The 12,069-nt window shown below is 39.6% G+C and overlaps 1 protein-coding gene across 1 annotated transcript in view; it reads right to left on the reverse strand.

Moving 5' to 3' along the window:
• The window catches only part of LOC308138369 (ryanodine receptor 2-like), a gene marked incomplete at both ends in the record, with an annotated part of 61,502 nt that extends 50,022 nt beyond the window's left edge, over nt 1–11,480 (reverse strand). The window contains 17 exons of the mRNA XM_080507453.1: nt 1,291–1,424; nt 2,646–2,764; nt 2,956–3,051; nt 3,208–3,343; nt 3,457–3,640; nt 4,543–4,664; nt 4,791–4,952; nt 5,239–5,395; nt 6,280–6,354; nt 6,446–6,542; nt 7,168–7,291; nt 8,729–8,841; nt 8,974–9,052; nt 9,148–9,222; nt 9,478–9,582; nt 9,774–9,893; nt 11,433–11,480. Of these exons, the coding sequence (XP_080363579.1) occupies nt 1,291–1,424; nt 2,646–2,764; nt 2,956–3,051; nt 3,208–3,343; nt 3,457–3,640; nt 4,543–4,664; nt 4,791–4,952; nt 5,239–5,395; nt 6,280–6,354; nt 6,446–6,542; nt 7,168–7,291; nt 8,729–8,841; nt 8,974–9,052; nt 9,148–9,222; nt 9,478–9,582; nt 9,774–9,893; nt 11,433–11,480 (1,946 nt within the window). The remainder of the gene's footprint in view (nt 1–1,290; nt 1,425–2,645; nt 2,765–2,955; nt 3,052–3,207; nt 3,344–3,456; nt 3,641–4,542; nt 4,665–4,790; nt 4,953–5,238; nt 5,396–6,279; nt 6,355–6,445; nt 6,543–7,167; nt 7,292–8,728; nt 8,842–8,973; nt 9,053–9,147; nt 9,223–9,477; nt 9,583–9,773; nt 9,894–11,432) is intronic.
• Nucleotides 11,481–12,069: the final 589 nt, after the last annotated feature.

Genomic DNA, 12,069 nt, shown 5'->3' on the forward strand with positions numbered 1-12,069 from the left:
GCTGTGCCACTGCCAAATATTTGTCCATTCTGGAAGCAGGTGGCGAGACGGACTCAGTAAATCACTGCGGTGCACTGAGTCAGAAAATGTTTGAGGTGAAAACTGGCTTCAACTTCAAAAAGCAAACTTTAAACAAAAAAGATCTCAATCAATCATTTAGTATTTGGAGTATAATAATATAATTTGTCCCAAGTGTGCTGGTTATTATGTTGTGGGAATTTATATTTGACAAGTATTAGGCACTTTGTGACTGTATATACACTTCTACTTTTTTATTTTAAATTCAAAGAAAATTAGTGTGGCAGATTGGATAACATAAATGGAATTTGAAAAGTAACGAGAAAGGACAAAAGAGCAGCTGGAATATTGGACAAAATGTGGCAGGCAATAAAGAAAAAAATGGAAAAAGAGAAGGAAACCCGACGAGATAAAAGGAAAAGAGATGGAAAGCAGATTTACTAATAAAGCATTTAGTTGAACAAGCCATAAAAGTGATAGATCGAGACATGGCTTAAGGAGAAAGAGAGCTGGGGAATGGACTGAGCAGGTGTGAGGAATATGAAACAAAATAAGCTATAAGGCCCAAGGAATCGAATGGCTGCTGATGGAGGAAAGCTTGATAAAAGAAGGCAGCTGCTGACAGAGAAAGGGCAGATCGAGTAAGAAACAAGCTCAAAGGGAAAAGGAAAGGAAGAGGGAAATGGAAACTGCCTGGGAAAAAAAAAAAGAGTGCCACAGTGTGCCAAAACATTGAAAATGCAAAAACATATGAGGAAACTTCCGCAGAAATGTCCACAGAGTGAATCATTGAGTCATAGCACCTCAGGCTTTGGGCAACTTTCCAATGTCTCATTGGACAAGGCCTAGATGAAGACATCTGTGCTCTGACATTATTGGTCTCATCTATTCAGACAAGATGTACTGGTGCAGCAAATGAAGGGGCGACACTGAAGGAGGACAAGTAAGTCTTCAATTAAGTCCAACAGAGTGAAGCAGATAGCTCTAATAGAGAAAATAAAATCTCAAGTGTTTCTTGAAACATTGTACAAATGTAAACACAATGCATGAGGGAGCACGAAATAATCCAGGGAAATAAGACCATAATATTTGTTGCAATTCAATTTTTGCAATTCATTTTTGTTGTTACCATTTCACTCGACTCTGGTGCAGTTTGAATGTTTGATTTGGCGTGCGACAAGTGATAAAAAAGAGACACAATCAAGAACATACTGAACAAAAATAAATACAAAATGAGAGGAAGACAAAACAAACAAACAGAGTGAATTATACCTGGTGACCTGATTAACCAGACGTGTTTGGAGTAGCAAATCTCTGTCTGGCAGCAGACTGTCACAGATGAGGTTCTGATTGGATCGCACTGCCACACCATGGCACGCACACACGGAGCACAGCACCTCCAGCACCTGGAACACAACCTGTCAGCGCTTCATGCAGGAACAGCTCAATAAGCAAACAAGAAATTATCCCAAATTATTCTTAAAACTTTCATATCAATCCTTGTTTTTGTTTTCATGCCACTCAGACAGCATTACCAATTGTTGATGATATACTGCTGCTGATAAAACACACACACACACACACACACACACACACACACACACACACACACACACACACACACACACACACACACGTCAGTTTTGTGTTGAATGTTAATGAACCACACGCAGAGTAAAATTTACCAGCCGTGACTAGTGGTGCAGCTCAGATTTGTATGGAGCCTCGCGAGCCGGGGTGTCAAACTCATCTTACGTCAAGGGCCAAATAAAGAGCAATTTGATCTCAAGTGGGCCAGACCATTAAATAATGGCATAATAATATATAAATGAAGAGAACTCAAAATCGTTGTCTTAGTGCAACAAAGTAGCAGTATATCATTGAAAAGTTCCTATTTAATGAACTATCCTTTCACGACACAGCAAACCTGAAATTTGAATAAAAGCATTACAATTTCAACAAGACTATACTTCAGTTAAACTTACAGAACACAGTGGATTTTTTTTTTTTATTTACTTCTTCAAAGACATAAAACATGTGGCTGGAGCTCAAAATTCTAATAGTTGAGATCATGTTATGATCAGAATAACTCGAATTCTAGAAATTATCTTTAATGAAAACACATTTCTACGTCCTAATTCTGATCACTTTAATACAACCTAAAGTTTAAGGAAACTAAGTTATACCCCCTGTGGGTCAAATCTATGTATGTCAGTTAATGTCATAATTTCTCACAGATAACAAATGTCACCTTGTTGGCCAGATTACGCATGCCTTTTAATTGCACCTAAAGTTAGAACAAAAACCCATTGTGACACATCATTTTATAGCTGTGATATGCATTTGTGGAACACCCTCAATGAAGACAGCAGGACTACACAAAGTGTGAACAATAAACTGAAGCCAACATAGCTTTTCATCCCGGCTTGTAAGTGAATTTTATATTTTTAGGATAATTGCGTGTGTGGTATTAGTGTGTGGTTACCAGAGTCCCACATTAGTGCACAATACATTTTGGCGTCTTTACAGATTCACTGTTTTCACAATAAAAAATAAAAAAGTGCGGAATGCCATACCCTGAAAAATGTGCACTCAACCCCCTTAAGGGATATCATGCAACATATTACCTTGTGGTTGCACCCATGCCTGTCTAGAAATGAGATGATAGATTGAATGTGTCCATCTCTGATGATACTGAGAGCTTCGGGACTTTCTTCAAGGACACAGTGCAGAACCTCCAAAACCCCTGTGAACCCCAGAATATCAACATGTATATCTGCTGTTAATGTAGACACATGTTGACAGTGTATAACAGAAGCATTTCGCTGTAGAATTGTCGACGTAAAAAAATTAAAACAAAAACACAAAAATTCATATTGCATGCATCATATGTACTTTAACTGGTATTTTTAATTAAATTCCTAAAATCCAACCGACCAGTCGAGGCCTCCAATCTGTCCAGCCGGCTGATGAGCCAATCTAGAGAACTTGAAAAGTGTGCACAGTTTGTCCGGTTTCCCCGAATCAGAGCAGCTTTAGGGGGAGAGAGAGAAAAGGAAAGACCAGCTTGGTGCAAGTGAATGTTTCCAATTGGTTAAATATCAGAAAATGTATGTATCCAAACTATATCAATGAGATTTGAGAAATGCAATATTTCCCTAAATTTGACAGGATTATGCCAATGCTCACCCAGAAGGTCATAGAAACAGTTGAGGATGGTCTCCCATTCTTCTACTGTGTCACTCGGAGCAGCTTCTGCAAAATGCAAAGTGCCTCCGTTCTGGTGGAGGCGGTCAATGCAATCCAGGACCAAATCTATCACACCCTGAGAAGAAAAAATTATGTACTTCAAAGAGGACAAAGAAAAAAAAATGTGGGGGGGAAAAAAAAACCAAAACCCACATCAAATATAATGAAAATTCACACATATAGACTGACCTCCTCCTGAAACATATTCTGTCGATTCTTCAGTGCTGTCATGTTGTTCTGTTTCGCTTCATGGCTGAGCCCATCCAGTGGAGGCTGGAAATAGTTTATCAGATCCTGGAGACTACATGTCACCGTCTCCATTGACAGGTTGACAGAAGGAAGATTTCCTTCTTGATTAAATCCATCCAGCTTCCTGCATGAAGGGTGAGAAGTCGTTTTTGTCCCCCATTCTCTTTTTTTTAAACTAAAATACCTTAAATCCTATTGTGTGAGACACAGATTTATAACCAAGTAATGACACCTGAATTAATTCTTCTATAGATTTTTATATAGAGACTTTATCAGGTTGAAGGCATTAAGATGTGCTAACTAGTTGCCAATGTAACAATGGGGACAAACTACTACACATTTCAAATATAATCATCAGTCTGACAGACAAAAAGCACATATTGCACATTACAGTGAAGCAACATTACAACCACAAGATGGCAAAAGCGTGCAGCGGTAGACACAAACCCAGCCATAAACAGGCAGAAGCAAAAATGTATCTGGACTTCCCAGTGCCAACCACACTAATACAGTAATGAAGAACTTCATACTGCTCGGTACATAAAAACCATTTCAATGAATACATTATAAAATAATTCAAACGAGTATTACTCAGTATTACTCAAATGAGTGTTACTCACAATATTTGAGTAAAACATGATATCAAGTGTATAGCATAACTCACTCTCGTACTGAAATATATTAAAAAATCTCATATATACCATTTTTGCATTAGCTCTTTATTGCACTGCCAAGACAGATTTAGAAAATCATTAAAGACAAAATGTGAAATATTAATTTATCAAGTCTGGGTCGATTTAATGCATTGTAAGTAAAATGATCTCTCAACATTTTCAGTTAAATGTTGCCTCACTTTCCAGTCCTTTCAATTCACTCACAGACGACCACGTAGTGCAACATTCAGTTTCCATCCTGGTATTGGGGAGAGTCGATGCCGCAGCAAACATTCTTCAAACTGTCAGACTGTGTTATTGAACCCCAACCCCACTCCTGATTGACTGAAGGTCTTAATCCGGCTTCCAATACCTTATGAAGCGTGTGAGGAGGAGAATGGCACTCCGGATTAGTCTGGCAGTGTGAGATTCTTCCCTCAGAGAGCGAGATAATGTCAGTCCATCGTCCATGTGGCCCTCGCTGTGCAGAATTGCCTGAGAACATTATTCAGTGAATTTTACTGTGTTGAAGAAAACAAGTGTCTGTCCAGTTATAGAAAATGACTTTTTATACTTTTGGGTAATCAATAATGAATATATTTATTTGTGATATTTCGCTACCTTTCGCTGAGACACTCCTATGCGGGACTTTGCATCAGCAGCCTGGTACGTGAGCCAAAGCCCAGAGTCCACATGTTGAACATAACAAATGGAATCTCCATACTTTATTTCCGGGACTCCCATCCCATCAACATTAGTCTTTGTGCCACTGTCAAGCTTCTCCTAGAGGGCGGAAATATTAAAAACATATTTTATTTAAATCACATTGCATGTGTCACATCCGGCTTTATTAAACGTTTGTGTCGGTGCATTACAGATGTGATACTAATGATGGTTTAGTGTAAAGTTTTTCATCTTTCGCCCTTCAGGGATCATCTCTGTCCTTATCTATTCGTTTTCAATCCTCTGGTCACTCCCAGTAAATATCTCAGCATCTCCATTGACATATGCGGATAATGAGCTCAAAAATCATAAAAACAACCAAGGTGCTTCTGAGGCAACTCCAGACCTTCGATGATCGGAAGCAGAAGGAAGTGGTGTTAATGTCAGCCTTGTCCTGGTCCACCAGGCACAGGCCTCTGTCCTCGGTCAGTCCCAAGTACCTCCCAGTGGTCACATGACACAGTCTGAACGGCTGTCCCCAGCATGTATGTCTGCCGCTCCAACTGAGAAACACCAAAAGTGAGCATTTATTATTTTTGTTGCTTTAAGTTGTGATTTGAATGAATAAGAGAACAAAAAACAAACAAAAACATGGACTGTCTTTAAATACTTGGAAATGATGTTGCATTCCAGCAATATTACATGGTGCGAGTCTTTTATGAAACAACTATACAAATCATGTGACTTGAATTGTCTTGAAAAGTAGCTTGATGAAATGTATTGTTTAATGGTACCTTATGAATGGATCATGACGGCGGCCACTATTTTTCTTTAATTTTTTTAACATTCATTCAAATATGTGTTGGAATGATCATGTTGAAGTTGTAATTGTCTGAAATGTCTACATAGGAGCAACCGACAAAAAAGACAATACGATTTGCCCACTTTGTAAAAAGCAGCTGTCTTTCACTTGAGTTTCAACAAATCTGTAGGTGGACATTACAATATATTAGATTAATTTAGCACGGCTGTCTGTTCCATTTGACTTTGCGACGTTTTTTTTATTGCAAAGCTGTCGGAGCTGCTTCGTGTTGTATCAGTGGTCTATCCCTTTCTGTTCAGGGAGACGTTTCATTCTACCGTGCGTTCTATGTACCAAATACAAAAGTTTCTCAATTGAAGTGTCACCTTAAGTGTTTTAGGGATGTTTTATTGAGAGCAAGGTAAGGGCGACAAACAAAGAAACCCCAAAAAATCAATGCATTTGTTGGAAGGTGGGGAGGCAGGGGTGGAGTGAGGACATTGAGTTAATAAAGTAAATAATGAGGTCATGTTGCACTGTTTCAAGGATTATTATTATATTTATTTATTTTTCAGAGGCTATTTTAAGTTCAATTGAACCACATTGTTTTAAAGAACTGACCGCCCTAACCCCTCATACTCTTACACGACACGATGAATGTCCAGCCTCCACAGGGAGCGGGCATGGCTGGACACCGATCCAATCTCATAATGCATTATCCTAGAAGAGGAACACAGGCATCGTCACGCTCAACACGTGCAGGACATTTTCAAGAGCTGACACTGGAGGACACTGGTGGTTGTGACCTTACCTCTGACGCTCGTCTCCTTGCTCTGCAGAGGGAATAGTCAAACAGGCATCGCTATGGCTGTGGAGGAGCCGCAATGTTTCGCCCCCCTTCAGGTAACCTAGAATTAACACAACAAAAATACACTTGAAACAGAGTTAGGGTTAGCGACAACTGCATTTCAATAAGCTTGTATCCAATCTGCAGCCACAGTTTGCACAACAGAACACCATTACATGTGGCCTTAGTGCCTTTTTAACTTTACAGTTCATTGGCACGTTATGTAGTCAGCCCAGGTTGTGTTTTGTTCACTTTATTGAACTGTACAGTCAATTAAACAAGACCAATTTAATATTTTCACATCAATCTAAATTTGCAAGCAAAATACAAGTCCAAATGCACCGAGAGAGAAAGCATTTCAAATTCTCAAAACTATTCAAGGCCTTCACTATAGCGCTGTTTTAATCTGTTTGATGCTGCTTACTGAATATTCTTTGTATTCATCCGAGATCTGGCTGGAATCTACGATTTGAAAAACGACCTCATACAGAAACTTGGGTGTTCATAATTTACAGAAAAGTTTTGGAAACGAAAGTTTGAAGTTGTCTTCTTCACTTAGTTTTCAAATACTTTAATAAACGTATTCACACTATGGGGCTGCCAAATTTACAGCACATAAGCGGGCACAAACAGAGTCTGAGCAATTTTGTGTTTGTCTATGAGGCATAAACAAAAAGAAACCTTGCCTTGAGCCACTGCACCTCCGGAGCAGATGGGAGCAACACTCCAGAGCGTCTGCTGGAAAGCTGCATTCACAACCAAACTATCACTCAAGCTTTTGTTGTCACATCCAGCGCCAAAGGAGAGGTGCTGGGGGGGGGGAAACAGAATGGTACAGAATGTTAATAATAAAAATCAGGGTAATCAACAATAAAAACAACCGCTGATTTTCCCTTCACAAAGACCGTTATCATACGCTGTTATTGTAAATAATCAGGGGCAGACACACCACATGTTGCATGAAATTAGAAGAGATAAAGGTCATTGACTGCGGTGGAGTGATTTCTAAACAAGTAAAATGATTGTGAAAGATGGAAGGAAAAAAGGCAAGGGGAAAAAAAAGTACAGGTAGCATTTTATTATCCATTTTAGTCAACTTAAGGTATTAAACATTGTGATGCCTACACATTGGGCCGCCCAGTAAATGCCAGGGAACTCACAATGGCTTGCTAGGATTTCTAAGAAGCCAATAATAAATACACCACAAAACAGTTACTATTTGAATAAACATTCATGATGTTTATATGCAAATTCTGCTTCTGAAGCCAAACTTTATAACGGGTTATAAGTATTCATTCTCAATTACCATATAGGTCCTAATATATAACCACGGTTTTGGTTTTTTTGTTTTTTAGCAGAAGAAATTGGTCTGAAAAGGTGAGGTTTTCTTACATTCAGGGTTGAAGGAAAAAGAGATATCTGGTCTCCTTCGTCTTGTAAAGGTCAATAAACAAAGTGTGATAGAAATTGCATCTTACAAAATAAAAATATTCCTCATATCCAGATAACGGTATGTGTTAGTGATGACTGCAATTTTTTTACCTGATGGCAATCAATGTAGCTGAAACTTATAGCTGTAACTACTGTGTTTCACTGAGTGCAAAGTAAGAAGATTCAGAGCACAAAAGGTCTGAAAAGCACAAAGAGTCCGGGGAGATTGTACCATGGCCCTGAAAGTGGTTTTACAGACAGAGAGAGGAGAGGGAATCTTTACTGACTAAGAATCATAAAGACAGAATGAATCGAACTAGAGCGGTTACTCAGCTGCAGGCACGGAAAGCCTTCAAAGACCTCAACGTCCTCAATACGGAGTTTAAAGTCGGTCGGGGCTGGTGGGGAAGGTTAATGCAGTCGGACGGACTGTCTTCACACAGAAAAACAAGTGCGGTCCAGCCTGAGCTCAGATCACACTAAGAAGCTGTTGTCTTTACAACCTCATGTCATCAATCTGAGGACAAAAACACCCAGACACCCTGAATCAGGAAGGAAAAATCCAGACCAGATCATGATATGTGCAGGGAAATGGCTGCACGGAACGTGCGTCCTGAAAAAAATGTGAATGTTTATTTGGTCACATATGTGTTCAGTTCAATGTGATTCAGACAGGAACCACGAACCCTGAGAGACATCCACCAACACAGTCTACATCTACAACTCTGATGCAAAAGACCCTTGACAATAGATAATGTCCACTGACACACCATGCCAGCTCAACAAGGTCCATTTTCTACTCCTTGATGAACTCACCAGATATCTTTCTGAAGACACGCTGACGAGTATGAGGTCATCTCCAACACGCACCTTTTCACCTTCTGACCGCTGTCTAGATGCTGGGTGGACCGTCCACCAACATGCCTCGCCTGAGTCATACACATGCACATACACCAAAAAGAAACATGAATTTAAAATATTGGCAACAACAAAAACATACGAATTTTTTACCTGCACGGACAACAATTTGGTGTTTTTAATGTTTCTGAAATGTCTCATACCTCCTTTGTCCTCCTGCAGACCGACATCAAAAGCCAGTTTGTCAGTCGAAGACTGCGACGAAGACAAGCAGCTGAGATACTGGGAAGGAAATGTGCAATAGATATCTCAGATACCATGACAAAACAGAACTGCGTCCTTGTGATGAATGTGTGGAATACATGAGAAGGGCTCACCATGCCACTATATAGGTGAAAGAACAACACCGCCTGGCCATACAAAAGAGTGCGATGACTTCCTCCAGTCCCCGCCTGAAAACCACAGTTTGTTATCAAATGAATGGCCATATTCAAGTTTTCATGCACTTTATCTTTTATAACAATGGTGTGAGACTCGGCTTACTTCTGAATAAAACACAAGGCTTCATTAAAATTAAGTGAACGTGCAGAAAAAATGAATTTAAAGGAAAGGATGTATGGCTAGATGTTGGCTATTTCTGCAAAACATTTTTTTAAATAAGTTGTGTTTTAGAGTGGGTGTGTCCTGGCAATGAAAGGAAGACTAACCTCTGCAGCCAGGTGCTGGCTGTGGGTGAGCATCTCCTGCAGGGCTCGGACAGAGAGACACTGAGCCAGGACAAAGTCACATGTAGACAAGTCTGGTGGAACATTCTTAGAGAGAAAAAAGACAAGATTTGAGTTGTGTAGCAAAAATTGGAAATCTTAAAAAAAAAAAAGTGTATTCAATTAAGCTTGAAAGAAAGAAATTAAGACTATAGAGATTTTATATCATATTATCCTCAAACATATTGTGTACTGGCAGTAAGGAAGAAAGCAGCAGCCACCACGTTGGAGGTTTTTACCTTGCAGTTGGAGGTGGGCTCAAGCCTGCAGAGTCTGCTGCCAAATCCCTCGGCAGCGAGACAGAGCTTCACATGTTCCTCGTGGTAGGTGAAGGTACTCTGCAAAACCACCTCATCCCCCTGACAGAAACATGCACAGCGTTGTCACTAAGACAACTATATCAGAGAAGGAAATGTCCTGCTTGGGATTTAGATGACATCTCACCAAATTAATATATTTTGATTAAGAACAGGAACCAGCTTTGGCTCAAATATACTATTTGTGGTTGCAGCTAGATATTTAGACATTTTTCCGCTTGTGAGCTCGATGCAACCTGATTTTCTCGAACCAGCTTTTACGTCTGCTGTTCAGGAAGCATTTCATCTTTTTTTTTTTTTTTTGTTCTTTTGTCATTGTTTGAAACAATGGTATAGTCAAAAAAGAGACAGTGGCATGGATGGCTTTCGGTATTACCGTAATTACTTAATGACCGATGTCGCATAAATTTTTTATGCATTGTACAATAATAGCATGGCCTCAATACAACAGCGGGTACAGTAGCTCTCCGTCACTTACCATTTATCTTATCTCCATGTCAGTGTCACATGGAACACATCAAATAAATTAGGCATCTCGAGCTATTTAAGGAACTGTGGACAAAAGCAACAGACAACCGGTCTCTGGACCTCAGCCAGGACACCTCTCAGTGGCCAGGCTGCAGCCCTCTATTTTGGGATGATATTGCACTTGTCTGACCCGTGATTCAGCCCCTCTCCACTTTATCAGCAGTACTCTGCAGTCAGTCAAACACACTGTCTATTACAGAGACACTGAGAGGCATGCGGATGGTCAGAGGACCAAGTCTACATTCTAGGTTGATTATTGCAAGTGAAAACTCTTTGTCCAAAAACAATTAACCCAAATGTCACTGGGGGAAAAGCTGTGCAGGTTTGTCAAAAGGAGGCTTCAGCATGTCTTCACTATGCTTATAAAATGCCCTTTGGGAACTCTGCATTTCATCCTGAAACCATGAATGATATCCGATAGAGCAAACTGTCTTTGGTTCAGTCAAAATTAATGGGGCTAGTGAGTAACCCATGTATGCATTTCATCTCCTTGCCAGACGCTCTGCCAGTGACATGCCCTTATCACAGGGCAAAGATTACAAGCTGTTAGAAGAAAACTTACAACCAGGGATCAATGATAACGCCTTGCTGTTTCAGTTCAACAAGTCCCTTTTGGTCTTTCTTTAGCATCACTCAATACACGAAAACAGCACAGTACACTTTATATTAACAATGACATCAAATGTGGGATTTTATTTTAATCGAGTTCCTCACTGGATTAGGAGTGATGGACATGCATCATGAAGTTACACTTGATCCTAAACAGCAGATTGACGTTATTACAAGAGCAAAAACACAATATCAATAACAAAAACAACTACAAGGCCAGGATAATGAGAGAGGGATACCATAATGTGACCAATGCTAGCTGTATATACACTCACCAAAACCATTTAATCCTGGATTACAGAGGTATTCATCAAAAAAAAAAACCTCAATGGCTTCCCTACCAGCTTTGATTCGTAATTAAACTTGTGGGGCAATTTGGGCCACAGTGCATGACTCTGATGGGGATAATTAATAAGCCTCACATGTTTGAAATTAGTGACTCACCGTCCGTAGAAACAGAAATTCCTCTTCACCCTCTCCAGCCTCATTCATTATTTGTATCTGAGCAGCCGCATTAGTGTCACAGGAAAAACGAGCACAACTGGAGGCGCAGGAGCAGCAAGGTGCAGCAAAACTGTGGGTGGAGTCCTCTGAAGAATTTGTAATCCTACTATGGCAGGGCCAATCAGCTCCAGGTTTCACTGGGAGCTTCCTCAGTTTTGCTCAAAATATAATTTTACAGAGGCAAGACACATTTATGTCATGAGCACCATTCAGACAAAAGGCAATCCACTGTGCTTATTAGGACCCTTATTCAGACACATTGTTTTCTTATTTTGATGCTTTTGACATGTCTTGAATTTTATTATTATTATTATTATCATTATTAAAAAATAGTTAAGAAAAGTTTTTCTTCTGAAGACTGAAACTTGCAATGGATATTTATTCATCGAAAACCACGGAATTAATGTCGAGCCAACACACTATATTAGACTATATTTAAATTCAAAGACTATCTTTATAACTAATAGTTAATTAACATCTAACATAAATATGGGGGGGGGGGGGTAATAGTGCAGGTCCACCACTTTGAGGATTTTAATATTTCTAGAAACAAACTTGTAAACGTATAACATGAACT

The sequence above is a fragment of the Blennius ocellaris genome (assembly GCF_963422515.1).
Source record: "Blennius ocellaris genome assembly, chromosome: 13".
NCBI classification, from domain to species: Eukaryota; Metazoa; Chordata; class Actinopteri; order Blenniiformes; family Blenniidae; genus Blennius; species Blennius ocellaris.